This window comes from Astyanax mexicanus, chromosome 7 (genome assembly GCF_023375975.1).
Source record: "Astyanax mexicanus isolate ESR-SI-001 chromosome 7, AstMex3_surface, whole genome shotgun sequence".
NCBI lineage: Eukaryota > Metazoa > Chordata > Actinopteri > Characiformes > Acestrorhamphidae > Astyanax > Astyanax mexicanus.
In genome coordinates, this window is record NC_064414.1 from 39046903 (window position 1) to 39061368 (window position 14466).

The 14466-nt window shown below is 37.3% G+C and overlaps 1 protein-coding gene and 2 long non-coding RNA genes across 7 annotated transcripts in view; 2 read left to right on the forward strand and 1 right to left on the reverse strand.

Annotated features, from left to right (window-relative positions):
• Positions 1 to 1770: 1770 nt before the first annotated feature.
• LOC111189746 (uncharacterized) lies at positions 1771 to 4897 on the forward strand. Of its 3 annotated transcripts, none has more exons than XR_007440102.1 (6): positions 1771 to 1976; positions 3066 to 3216; positions 3688 to 3762; positions 4252 to 4372; positions 4483 to 4593; positions 4724 to 4897. It is a non-coding gene; the product is annotated as an uncharacterized LOC111189746 (long non-coding RNA). The 3 variants fall into 3 exon arrangements; XR_007440100.1 differs by having other exon boundaries at positions 3688 to 3754; positions 4233 to 4372; XR_007440099.1 differs by having other exon boundaries at positions 3688 to 3754.
• A 2084-nt stretch (positions 4898 to 6981) lies between these two features.
• The window catches only part of nin (ninein (GSK3B interacting protein)), a 35289-nt gene continuing 27804 nt past the window's right edge, over positions 6982 to 14466 (forward strand). For 2 of the 3 annotated variants that reach the window (XM_007248529.4, XM_007248531.4), the window contains exons 1-2: positions 12463 to 12579; positions 13243 to 13440. In XM_007248529.4, coding sequence (XP_007248591.3) covers positions 12535 to 12579; positions 13243 to 13440 — 243 coding nt within the window. In that variant the 5' untranslated portion in view covers positions 12463 to 12534. Of the gene's footprint in view, positions 7275 to 12462; positions 12580 to 13242; positions 13441 to 14466 lie in introns of those variants that run through there. The other variant, XM_007248530.4, reaches the window with a different exon arrangement.
• Positions 7269 to 11390, reverse strand: LOC125802961 (uncharacterized). Its single transcript, XR_007440005.1, has 3 exons — positions 11364 to 11390; positions 10344 to 10442; positions 7269 to 7600 (listed from the first exon to the last, which is right to left on the reverse strand). It is a non-coding gene; the product is annotated as an uncharacterized LOC125802961 (long non-coding RNA).

Sequence of the window (14466 nt, forward strand, 5' to 3'; positions counted from 1 at the left end):
GAGTTGAACTTGCTGCTGTCAGCTTTAACTAATGGGCTGAGAAAACTATAAAAACAGATCTGAAAACACAATATGAAGAGAGAACAATATACATATTTTACTTATGATTTTTACCATTTATTTATTATTATTATTATTTTTTCAGCAGCAGGTGGCGCCAGATCATAACACTTACTTTGCTTAGGGTATCTTCTGATGCAGAAGGCCTGAAGTTCTGAAGAAAAGCATTAGTTAGTTTAGGGTCAGTTTTCCATACATTCCTGAGCATATTCCTGGACAATACAGCATTTTGAATCGATATTTTCCACCTAAAATTATATGTAGTCTAGAGCTAGGCTTAATAGTTCATTGCTATTTTTTTCTCCAGTCTATAACTGAATGTTTAAATTAGGCATAGCACAGATTTTTCTCACAGTAGATTAGAATAGTAGGCCTACAGTTAAATCTCAGTGCACAATGACTTACTAATAGGCTATCATAGACCTATCTCAGTTAACCGACTCCTACCTGTTCATCTCCATGGCACACACTCCTCCCCTGAGCTCCCACCTGCTGATGCACAGCTGCTGATAGGCAGAGATCCAACAGCTGCTCCTAGAGTGAACAAGCCTGCTTGCTTCCAGGAGCCCCAGATAAACACAGCTCTGAACAAAGACTGCAGAGCTCGCTTGATTCTCTGAATATATATATATATATATATATATATATATATATATATATATATAGAGAGAGAGAGAGAGAGAGAGAGAGAGAGAGAGAGGTCTATCAGACATACAAAAACAAAATATGCAATACATTCTTTTAAAAATGTGTTTACAATAATATAAGAATATATTTTTTATTGTATTTCAACATCACGAGAACAAACTATTTATTACTTGTCCATATTTTATAAATAATACACAAGTTGGAAACTTCTTCTGTTTACATTACATTGTCTACATTATCCTTATTAAATTACTCTTTCTACACTACCTGTACACTGTTGTCCAGTTGTGGTGTTGTATGGCTCAAACAAGTTGCTTTTCTATTTTCTTAACTTTGCAATGACTTTATTACTGCCCTCCACCTGTCTGACCTCTAATTTTTCTTTTCACTGCTGAAACTGAGACTTAGTCCATTGTTAAGCCGAGCTAAATAAATTGTCATGTGGGTCTGCAGTTTCCAATAATGTTTTGAAGCTGTAATTTCCCTTTTTTTAATCAATTTTCAAAACTCAGTGTATGTCTACTTACCAGCTTTAAGCTGTTAAACAAATACTTGTTTGCTAAAAAACTCATTTTTAAAACAATTTATGATTTTTTTTTGTAGTTGTAGCATTTGTTTTTCTTTTAAGGCCCTGGGATTTTTTTGCAAAATTTTGTACACCAGATTATTGCAATATTAGGTCTGCACTGGACCTAAGGAGCTTAAATGGCAAAATGAGAAAAAAAGGGGATTTTCTAAGACTATATCAACCGCTTGCAAAATATTACATTAGCAACTTATTGTACAATAAATGGACTACTTCAATATTTATTATTTTTTCTGACCATGATATTGTCCATCATGCAACAGTAAGTAAGTAACAATTAAGTAACAATGTTTATTTTGTTTTATTAAAGTTTTAATTATTAAGTGTATTGAACATGTTTGCATTGCAATTACAATGTCTGAATATTTTAATTGTTGTTCCAAAAAATAATATTAATATATTATAATTGCAATGTATATACAATTGGTCATAATTAATAATCAGAAATTAAAGTAGTCACTGTGACAGGCCGAGGAGCCGCTCGCTGCAGCCTGTAGGAAGGCGGAGTTGGACATCCAACCCCGCCCACATCCAACTCCGCCCATGTCCAACTCCGCCTTACGTCTAAAGCAACACCCACCTTACGTCCGTCACGAACACCTACATTTACTCCCGGTAAACAGGAATTGTAGCCGAGAAAGCAGCTAAAGCATCTATCTGATTTATATCTCCGGTTATGGCGGTAAGTACAAATATTGAGTTATTTTTTAAGTTAACAGAGCTATTTTTATAATGTCCTCTTGTTTTTCTATATTATATTTTATGAGTAAACGGTGAGTCGTTGATACGCACATGAAGGTTCTACATCGGCGCGTGTACCATGTGGTTTGTTTGCTTCTAGCTAGTCATATTGCCGTTTTTTTTTGATGGATTCTAATGCAGAATTGCACCCAGTCTTGTCTAATTCAAACTTTAGTTATCTTACCTTCTGTTTTATGGGCTAAAATGCTACCAATTAATGGTATCACAGATAAACTCTCATAGCTAGTAGTGAGCTAGGCATCAGTTTTGTTTTTAAGGCATAGCTAGGGGTTATAGTCAGCTAACCTAAAAAAAACTGTTTAAACTGTATATACAAGAAGTTAATTGGCTAACAAGATAGCAAGATAATCTAGCTAACTAAAATTGGTTCAAAGTCTTAGTCATACAAATAAATATTTGAAGATATCAAAGCTTAATCCTCCTATTTAATTTGTCAGGAATAGCAATGGTATTCCCGGGTTAATTTGACCTGGTTCATTTTTAATTATCCAACATATTTCTGAAACCAAAATAATCCTAACCAGAAGAGTAAATATTTAATAACTAACTCCATTGCTGATTGTTCTATCAACATTTAGTACAATAGTGTACAATAAGGTAATAGTTCAATTAGGATAATTCACTTGTTTTTCCATTTTAAAAAATCTTACTTTTTTTTGTTTTACTACTTTGTTACTTTTAAACGACCAACACAATATTTTTACATATAAATGAAACATAACATTACAATTTCGTTTTAGTTTCAGTTTTTGCAGGGGGTTGTTGCAAATATGAAATTAACCATTTTCATGTTATATGTTAATTATACAAATAAAGGCAAGCTGAAGACTTTTCATACAGAAAAAATACTTTTACTATCTTACTAAATGGATCAATTTGACCCGTAACGTAACAGGAGGGTTAAGTCGATGCACATTTATTACCTTTGTACTGAATGTAGTTACAATTAATGTGCACCGATATAGTAATTGTAAGCTCATGTTGTGTTTTGTTGCTTTCTGTTTTACAGCATCCAACACATGTCCAGGCCACTCCTGACCCTTCACGGTTTGGCCAGTGTGGTGTTTTCAAATGCCCCTGCTTCAGTTTTGACACTGACCAGCGATTTAATAACAGCCTACATCTACAAAACCATATCAAACAAGCAGTCGAGAATAACGGTATGGGGAAGTATTTCTTTAAACAGAGAGAGAGATATTGATTTTATTGGCTATAACAAATAAACATGTAAATGTAATATCTTGAATCAACAAATGCACTTACATCTTACACTCAATTGATGGGCATAATGAGTTGAAGAATATTAATATTTATAGGCTTAATTGCATGTTGTGTGCATTTTGGTCTTACAGTTTCCTTCATCTCTAAACTGCACACCTACAGCACACTTTTATTGTGTCTATTGCAGCCATACAATACTATGCAAAGACCAGTTCAGACATCATGTATCTCTGTGCAGCAGTGCAACCAAGACCACTATAGCAGAAGTGTTTAATCCACAGACTGTTGCTTCTTCTGATGCACGTCCAGCTCCCCCTCTGCCAGCTACTCCTGATACACCTTCTCCCAGTTCTGGTCTTGCTTCCTCTGTGCATGGTATTAATTATATTAATTATTATATTTTCTCTCAGGAAAGTTCAGCGTGTTGAACGTGTGACTGATGAAGGAGATAGAATGGGCAACGTCTCCTTTGAACAGGTGTGAGGGTGTGGATGTGTGTTTTTTATTTCGGGTTAATTTAACTGGGCCATTAAAAAATGTTTTACTGTTGTGGTTTGTTTTCAAAAGTCTGAATTGGGCTGAAAAGATAAGTTGACATTATTTGAAATTTCGACTTGACCTAGTGTTGACTAGTCATTTCAAGGGCATTTGAAGCCCATAAGCTATTGGAGTGCTATCATTTTAAAGGGATAGAAAAGCAGAGAGCTGTTTTGTTACGTTAAGGCAGAGATTAGTCAACAGAATGACGCTGACTACAGTCTTCAGGCAAAAATGCTAGCCATTCCTACAGTAATCAGAGATTGGGGATATGATTGAAATAATAAGTGCCAACTCAGATTAATAGAATACCAAAATAGTAATTGGTTGCAGCCTTAGAATGTTATCTGGTCATTTTTTTCAATTACTATAATTTTCATGAATCAAAATCTACATGCTTCTATAATGTTTTTCACAGATGCCCCTTATTCTCATAGATACAGTTCTGGAAGAGGGTGACAAAGCTTTTTTAAAGCTGTCACTGGTTTGTCGTCTCTTCCGGGACATTGTTTGGACAACAATCATTCCGGGCCCAGGCACATTTCGAGTGGCTTGACAGTAAGCATGATATTTCAGTACAGTTAAGATGTTTGTTTTCCCTTAGAAAGGGAATTACACTCACTGATTTTAAAATCATTTTAAAATTCTTGATTTTTTTAAACCTACAGGTGTAGTGCCATGAAAACATCACAGTGCTGCATGTAAAGACGAGTTTCGCAGGATGTACGAACTGCAGTGCTGCCAGAACTGTCAAGAAACTTATAAAGACTGCATACTGGGTATGTTTGTTCTAAATAAATTTTGATAATTTTTTCCTGAGGTCAGAAATTGGTACGTCAATATATTTAAGGTATTGGGGCTTGAGAGATTGTTACTTTGTGAAAGTGTGTGCTTTTACTTATATTACAGGCTACGTTGGGCATGGGAGACGAGGGGAGCTTGTGGCATTTTACAGCGAAAACGAGCACCCTGGATTCTGCAGCCAGCTTCATGAGTGGCTGGGTGTGTGAGTGGCTGGGTGTGTGAGTGGCTGGGTGTGTGAGTGGCTGGGTGTGTGAGTGGCTGGGTGTGTGAGTGGCTGGGTGTGTGAGTGGCTGGGTGTGTGAGTGGCTGGGTGTGTGAGTGGCTGGGTGTGTGAGTGGCTGGGTGTGTGAGTGGCTGGGTGTTGCATTTTTAAATAAAGACTTCTGTATTTGTTTGACCAAAGCATGTAACCAAACATTTTAAAGGCTAGTGTGCCAATAAATGCAAATAAAGATATTGTATTAGCTTGGACAAAGTGTTTGTAAATGGAGTTAATTTCCCTGGGAACTACTGTCAGCCATACAAAATTGGGAGAGGAGAAGCAGGAAAGGGATATTATTATTATTATTATTATTATTATTATTATTATTATTATTATTATTATTATTATTATTATTATTATTGACAAAATAGCTATGTATACATACATTTTTAATTTCTGAAACCACAGCATTTGATATATTGTACTCTATCGTTATACACTATCCAGCATACCATTATTACCACCTGCTTGTTTCTGCTTCTATTATTCTTTTTTTAGCTCCAATTAGCATCTAGGACACTTTAGTTGCATAATGGTTTACTGGTGTATAATATACAATAGGTATAAAACACTGTTCACTCTATTAGACACTTCTAACAACAGCTGCTTTACATTGTGAGTGAAAAGTCAGAGACAGAATCTTTAAATCTGTTGCTGCACAGTTTGTTGCTCATCTGCAAATTCTTCATCAGTGCCCATGGGATGCTGCCTACTTGATGCTGAATACAGGACGCTGCCCACATGATGCTGGTTGATGGAGCATTTCCTGTCCAGTAGTGACAATGAGGTGTTTAAATTCTCCAGAGGCACTACTTTGTCGGATCCACTCATACCAACACAGCTCTTAACACCACTATGTCAGTGTCACTGTAGTGTTGTGAATAACCAACAAGCCACATAATAGCTGCTCTGTGGTGGTCCTAAATTGTATGCTATACAGTGCAGCTGTGTCATTCTCATCTGTAATATTTTCAGCACCCTGTTGACAGTGAAGATGCAGAATTACTTCTAATATCATTATTATATATTAGCTATGACTATGACACAAATAGCCTTCCCCCTGCTGAGTGGTGATAAGAAGCACTCTGTCTATCTGTAATATGAAGTATAGAGCATTACAGTACAGAGAACAGGTGTGATCTAACAATCAAACACTTTAATAATCAGATGCACCCTTTGACCAGCCTCTACCAGTGCAAAGCCATGATTGATAATGTGCTCTTTATTTCATATGGAACATAACCAAAAACTGTATATTGTACGTTTTAACTTTATATAATAAGTAAATAATGATTCATATGATAGCTAATCAATAATTCTGGAGATATTTACCAGTCTAAAATAAATTTATAAAATCTACACACTCTGGCAACTAGTTTAACAAATTTAAATGTAAGGATTAATGCAGTGAAATAATGGCTTACTCTGCTGGTGAGTGGGACAGATTAATGTATAATGTATTGTGATATACAGGACAGAGGCAATTGATCTTTTGGAAACAGCAAACCGTTGTATGCAATTATTTGCTTATTGTATAAAATAAAGGAGAAATGGCACACGTGATGAAAAAGAAGAGCAAGAGTTCCCAGCCTCATAAACCACAAGTTAGCAGCATGCCATATAAGAAAAACAATAAAATCATACACTTTTAAGTTCACATGATTCCTTATGTATTACTTTATTTACAATGTTAAACCAAAAATGAATGAGAAAGTGTTTCCAAACTTTTGGCTGGTACTGTATATATAGCCTATTTTTTGTGATATCTGTGCATTACACTACAGCATGTGTAGTGCTGTAGCCAAGGCTACGTGGTGGAACTACTCACAAGATATGCGTAAATTTAGCGCAACATCGGCGTTATATGCGTATTTCACGTGGCACACAGTGCTTCTTGAACAAAAAAGTAGGGGGGTTGGCGTACAAGAGCACATGTGGGCGGGGTTGGATGTGGGCGGAGTTGGATGTCCAACTCCGCCTTCCTACAGGCTGCAGCGAGACGTACTTGGGACAGGCCTGCTGGTGCAGATGTGCTGCAGTACCGCAGGCTGTGCTGTAGAGGGCGCGCGCCCGCGCGGATCCCCTCCCCTTCCTCTTAAATCAGCTTTTCAAAATTCCCAAAAAGAGGCAGTGTGGAGAAAACAGCCAGCCCGGGCTGAACTGAGCGCAGCTCCCCGACACTGGATCACTTTAACGGGGAAACGCACTGAACCCGCCCGCCTCAAGCCGTCGCCACCGCTTTTCTGATTCCTCCCGGTTCCGTTATCTTAATCCGGCCGGTTTGGAGCGGAGCGGCGCCGCAGTCGCAACTTTCAGCAGCAGCAGGAGGAGGAGGTGGACCCAGCGGCGGCGGCGGAGGAGCAGAGCTCGGGGGGAGCCGCGCACCGAGAGCCGGTCTGTCAGTCTCTGATATATAACTAGCTACTTATTTTATCTGAACTTTCCTCCACGTTAATCCCGTTCATTTAAACCGTCTTATCTCATCAGCCTCAGTCTGTACAGAGCGCGAGGAGCTGAGTGTGAGGGAGGGAGGCGTTTGAGTTGAGTTGGTCTGAGTTCAGTTAAGTTTTGTATTCTAGGGGTCTTTGGGTGTTGTGTGGTTCTGCGGGATCTATCAGGGGCATGTCCCGCTCTTTCCTCCTCCTCACACCGAGAAAATCACAAACTAGGCCCAAACAGCCGACCAGTCTCAGCTGTGGTCACTTCTCTCTCATACAGGCCTGAAACAAACACACACACAGAATGAGGAACTTCACTTAGAGAGCTGAGTTAACTTGGTCATCTGTCTTCATACTTCAGCTAACCTCGCTATTTTTAAACAACATTTTGGAAAGTAGTTTCATGTATGGATACATAGAGGTTATGCTAAAATTATGCTTAAGATGTATATAAATATTGTATAATGATATTTAAAGTGAGTTTCACTATATCACAATATTTATAATAATATTCTGACTAGGACTAGGAGGTTAATTGAATTAATTTGATTGAATCGAGTTAAGTTACTGTTTTACTGTGATTTTTAAAATGGGATAATCGATAATTACATAGAGAAGCTGTTAGAGGGGTTTTAAAAAGGCTGGTGCTTCTGTCAAACACTTGTAAAGAGCTCTTTTAAGTGGCAGTGATTTTATATATTTTACACTTTTCCTGAACTAAGATGCAATACCTTGTTTGCACAGTGTTTAATTTAAAAGCTGCACGACAGGTTGAAAAGGAAAAAAAAAAATTCATTTTAAAGGAAATAGTAGTTCACTTTAAATGGTGCTGTCTCTTTACAAATAAAAAATAAAAAGTTACATAAGAAATTAAATCTAAATCATAATCGAGAATCAATCATATACTTAAAGAGTATCAATATTTTTACTGTATTGACCAGGCCTAATTCTGACTCATATACCAAAGTTAATCAGAAACTCAAATACCCATACTTATTGCAGTGATGGTAATTCCAAAATCTGCTTCACTTCATCCATTTAAACAGGATTCATTATTACGCCATTGCTCAGTGTATTTTAAGCACTGACAATATTCTGAATAAGAGTTTAGAAAAGTGTGATTGTGTATAACAATTCCAATAACAAACAATGGAATTGTTGTTAATCACAATAACACAGTTTAGCACAATACAATAGTACCAAAAAATATTGTCATATTGCACAGCCCTACTTTAAAATATGTTTACAGTGTTAAACTGTAATAAAATGTAAAATATTATACAGTAAATGTTTTTAACTATACAGTGTGGACAGCATTTTATTGTTTATGATTTACGTTTCTTATCACGATTAAAAAAACAATAGTTTAGGCAAATTCTGTGGATATTGTCAATGCTTAAAGAACTCTGAACTACTGCACTTTTCCTTACAGAGACTGTGATCTAGTTTTGTTGGGTCACATAATAAAAAAAAGGATACTAAATAAGGTTATTATTTATTTTTATTTTTTTGCATGTCAGGATTAAAATTATTTCATGAGTCTTAAATATTGATATAATATTTTAGCCATATCATACAACACTCTCTGAGCTTCCAGTTTTTGTGCATTGTAGACAGTGCTGCTGTTGTAGTTATTTTTAAGGGTTAATGAAGTGCTGTATTGTATAATACTGTGTGTACCTCTTCACTTGGGAAGTCTGTGTTTAATAGGCTGTTGAGCTCTGACTCAGCATACACTGTTTAGTATTCTGCCTTCATTAAACATTCACCACATTAAAATCCCCCACCAGAACTGTACAACCAACACTGCAGGAAATACCTGATCTTAATAGTGGATGGTTAATACTCACCATCACACACACACTACAGATGGGTATGTTTACTTATGATATGGCATGATATAGAGAGTGTGTGTTTCATTACTTTTATCAGGTGAAATGATGAGTGTGCTTTGAACATTTGAGACCTTCACTGTGATTTTTTGATTGCTCAGACAGCTGTCGGTCCAAGTACACCATTAAAAACAAAGTTGTCTCACAGCATTGGTTCTTTGAGCAATACCATTGACAAATCAATATAGTTCCGTAATGAACCATATTTATAAAAGAGATGTGTGACCTATAAACTGGTAAATAAGCTTTACATCAAATAATGGTTATTTACCCCTTTAATAATGTTCTTCACACTATTACAGACAAGAAACTTAATGAAACTAATAGTTGCTCTTCTGTGTCAACACTTAAAGAAATAGTATAAAGTGCTTTTCATTGTAATTTTCTGGGTTTTTACTTGATTAGAGTTTAGAAAAATAATCACCTGTTGCTCTCAAATGAAATTTTATCCTGTAGTATCAGGTTTATAGTATTTTAAAGGAAATTTCTAAACTTTATCTGCTGTCAGCTTCTTCTGTAGCTGTTTTAGTTCAGATGCTTCACTTAAGATTGACATTTAGGTTGCCATGTGGGTCTCAGATGACTCAAAAAACCCACTTCCTACCCCATATGAACTAACACACTGCTAACAGCGTTCTATTTCTACTAAAAATAATAGGATTATATCCAAATCCAGCATTTCCTGCTTATCTGGCCCCAATAACAATAATGATAATAATAAGCACCCCAAATCAATCTATGTTTTTAAATTGTCAGGCTGTCCAATGTTTTCCCCAAGTATATGTATGTGGAAATGGTTGTTAATGGTCATCAACCACATACCATATGCTTAAGATTTGGATTAAGTAAAAAAAAAATATTGTGTAATCTTTTGACTTTAGTTCCATAGATAATCTGGAATTGTCTATATTATCTAGTATGTATGATATTTCCTAGGCAGAGAACTATCATCTGATAAGATCATGCCAGTTTTTATTCAGTGTGTTATCTGAGTGTGTTAAGGTGTTGGGTGTGGGGGTTATGGTAAGGAGGCTAATTATTATTCCTCAGGTTTTAAACGCAGCAGCACTGATGGGTGTGTTAGCCGTGCCCATTGCAGAGTCACGACAAAGAGCATCTGCTCACACACTTACATGCATGTTGAGGGGAGGATTTTGAGGCCCAGCTGCTCCTCGTCTGTGACCTCATCACTAGTAGCCCTTGAATCAGGCTGAGAGTGGCCAGGTGTCTGTCTATTCAACGCACACACATACACACACACGCATACAAGTGGTCATAGAAAATCATCTCCTTAAAATACTGAAATCCACACAGCCTTCCACCTGTAGGCCTCTGGGCTCAATGCCATTTATTATGACTGTATTTTGTCTGAATCTGTATTTAAAATGGAATCTTTATTTGTGTAGAAGCTGTCTGAGCATTGTTGTTTGTGTAAATTCTACTTCACACTGAGCTAAAATCAGTGTTTTGTTTGCTGCAACACCTATAAGCTGTCTGCTCTGAGCTTGGCTCCCACTCCCTCACCTCACATAACTGTTCCTGCCTATTCTTATGCTTCTGTCTTCCTGTGTGAGGACGTCCAGCATCTTTTTGAGGAGAGCTTCCATTGGACGCTTTTGATTTTCTTTGGCTTGTTGCAGTCAGATATAGCATGTTCACCTAGATCACTAACCAACTACAGGCTTTATTAGAAAGGTAGTCATGTTAGTCCTAGTAGGCCGGTCATGATAATTACATTATCAACTTATCGTACAATACATGATGGGCATGACCTCAATAATATATGATCATTGTGATATAGTTTTTTGGGTTTGTTTGTATGTTTGTTTACATATATAACAGTGAACTGTATTTTAGCCAGTCATGCAGTGACCAATGCTTCAATAACTGTGACATTGTGTACTGTAGTAATTGAAGAAAAAAAGGATATATTACAATTTAGTTTTCTATATAGAGGTATAATTGCTTTGTTTTGCAATCATATTATTAATATATCTGTGGCATTTAATGGCCTTAAAATGGCAATAATATTGTCCCTGAAACGCCTCACATGTTCACATTGATACGTGTATAAACACTGCCTTCTTCACAAACAACAAAAAAAAGCTATATTTGAGAGACGACTCGTTATATTAGCAGCTCATATGAAGTACCTGCTCAGGTTGAGAAGGTGAAAAAAGACCAGGCAGCTTGCTTTTGCTGTTTTTGCAGCTATAGCTGCACAGCTGTACCAAAAGAGCTGTGGGTAAGAGAGAGAAGCACGTAGTGCATGCGTAAAAGCAAAAAAAACATTAATTCTGATTTTACCGTTCACATTAATGTCACGTTTAATGGGTCTAATGCATATCTGATTTAGGACCACATATTAAAGTGGATGAAAAAATAAAATAAAATAAATCAGATCTGAGCCACATTGAGCAAAACTTAGTCTTAGTCTACACATGGCATGAACGTATTATATTTACCCAATGTCTGTAGCAAGGGACATGTGATACAAACTAAATTTAGTTTTAAATTTTAACATGTTTATTTTAAGCCAAATATTTTTAATAATCTAAAACCATTTTTAATGGGTACTGACCACTGCATACCAGAAAATAACAAAATATCACCTGCCCGCCTGATGTTTGGAGATGCTTTGCCCATTTATCCTGCTTTTAACACATCATCTTCAATAACTGACAGTTCACCTCACCTGCTGCTTAATATATATCCTACCCCTTGACTCGATGTCACTGTAGATAAAGATGGTCAGTGTTTTTCATTTCACTGGTCAGTGGTGCTAATGTTCAGGCTGAACCTTTGTTTTTCTATTAAAAATTTAATTCCTGTTTTTAACATGCATAATGAGCCTTACATTCTCTCTCAGTATCACGTTCACAAACTGTTCAGTCATGAACTGACCTCTCTTGGCATCAGGCCAATCATAGAGGTTTAATTGCCACTCTCTCTCCTTATTAACTTCTGCCTCTTTCGATCATAATTAATGACCCAGCTGGGTCAGACCACTCGCTGGCCCAGTGCCATCCCCCAGTTTCACCCCCATTGTGAGACACACACACACACACACTGACAAAACCTTACAGCCAGGAGCAGGTTATGAAAGCTCATGTGGCAGAATGTTGCAAGGTGCCAAACTTTTACTTAAAGAGCTTACAGAGCCACCCTATTTGTGTGTGTGTGTGTGTGTTTGATTGAAAGAGTGAGGTTAAAGAGTTAACTAAGAATAAAGGCGAAGCTCCTGCAGAGAGGACAGTAGTTCACTCTCAAAGCTCATCTGCCAGAAGTTCTGCTTGCTGTATCTGCGCTTTATCTCCAGAGCTGATGAAGTCGCACCTAGGACCAGACTCCAGCAACTCCAGCCTGTGTGTGAGTGGTGGGCAGGGAGAGGAGAGCTGTTTGCTTTATTATATTGGTCATGTTGAGTTTTTATAGTTCTGCTCTAAGTTAGGAATGGGGGTTTGTTTGCATGTGTTCACATGTGCATTGTCTATAGCGTGCAGTCATGGTGTGTTAATCAGTGACATTGATTAGTGTGATTGCTCCAGTAGCCCATATCAGCCTCCTGACTGATCAATGTGTCTGCATTTCTATGAGCTTTGTCATAAATAATAGTTTTTTTTTTCATTGTTGTGAGCCTGAATAGATTACAAAACAACAGTTTTACAGTATAAAATCAGATGTTTGTGGGCTCATCAGCTTGCTGCTTGTGCCGAGAGAAGAGGAGGGTTAGCATGCGAGTGGGGAAGCTGTCCTTGATGTAGAGATCTGTGCATCTGCAGTAACCATAACTATACAAAAAATCATGTGTTTTTTTGGTGCATTATTGAGTCAAACACTGCAAACTGTTCTTAAGGTTTTTAATCACATGATGTAAACATGATAAAAACTGAAACAATATTATATCTGTTATATGTAAATGTGTGTGTGTGTGTGTGTGTGTGTGTGTTTGTGCATGTAAGGGCAAGATGTTGTGTAAAAATGTTGTGCATGAGGCTGAATCTCCTGTGTATATCGCTGTGTGTTGAACAGGGCGGGCTGATGGATGGAGAGGGAGATCAGTATGAGGAGCGCTTAAGGGAAGTGTTCCAGAGCTTTGATGGGAATGGTGCTGGTTCTCTAAACCCAGAGGAGCTCGCTGAACTCTGCCACGCCCTGCAGCTGAACGACACGGCAATACACACACTTCTACACACACTGCTCGACACTCAGGACCAACTCACTGCACGGGTAAGGAATCTCAATTCTTCAAACTTTGCAAACTAAAGGGTATCATATACACTGCAAATGCAAAAGCACTGTCATAGCTATCTGGAGATAGAAGAAGAATATCAGGACACTGTATGTGTTAAATGTGAACATGACAGTGAGGAGAGATTGCATCTGTAAAAAATAATGGTTAAATGGTAACTACCATACCAAACTTTTCTATTTCTTGTAGCTCTGCCAAAAGAATAGAAATCTCTGAAGCAGACAACCATGAACATAGATAGAGGGATAGAGGGATATAACACCCCCCCCCCCCCGCAACATTGAGTTATAGAGCAGTATAAGCAAAAGCAGAATAAACTGTTTTGGAATACCTTAAATTGTGGAAGAAACAGGGAGTTAGCAGGTGTTCCATAACTATGTCATGGTAATAGTTTTTTTTTTAAACTATGCATGTGAATTCCATGATTAATGGGCAAATAAAAGTCCTCTAAATTAATTTCTGCTCCAAATCTAAAATCTGTGTACACTGACTTCCACTGAAAATCCATTATTTTCTTTTTACTTGTGCTTGTTAGTCTCTTCTAGTATGTTTCTAATATAATGTTTAGTAAATGTGTTTATATTTCTTAATATAAATATATATATATTTAGTATTAGTGTCAAAGACAACTCCTTGAATAATGTAGGAAAATGAAATATAGCAGCATGTAGTGTTGAAACTTAAGTTGTTCCACTCTCTCCAAAGATTTAAATATATTCTGGCACACTTTTATCAAACCAGCCCATTAAACTCACTTTCACCCTGATTTCTTTCGGTGTCAGCCCCTGTGTGTGTGAGATGGATGGTAGCTGTCCAGTCTTTGTTGTGCATCATGTGGGGGAACAACACTTGTTGAAGATCAGTGATCCGCTATTCCAGCTCAACAATAGAGTGAATGTCAAAAGGGATGCGTGCACACACACACACACACGCATGCACAACATCTACCGCTCGCCTCACACACCCCTAAGAGCAGAATAATCCACAAAGGGAACCTCCACAGG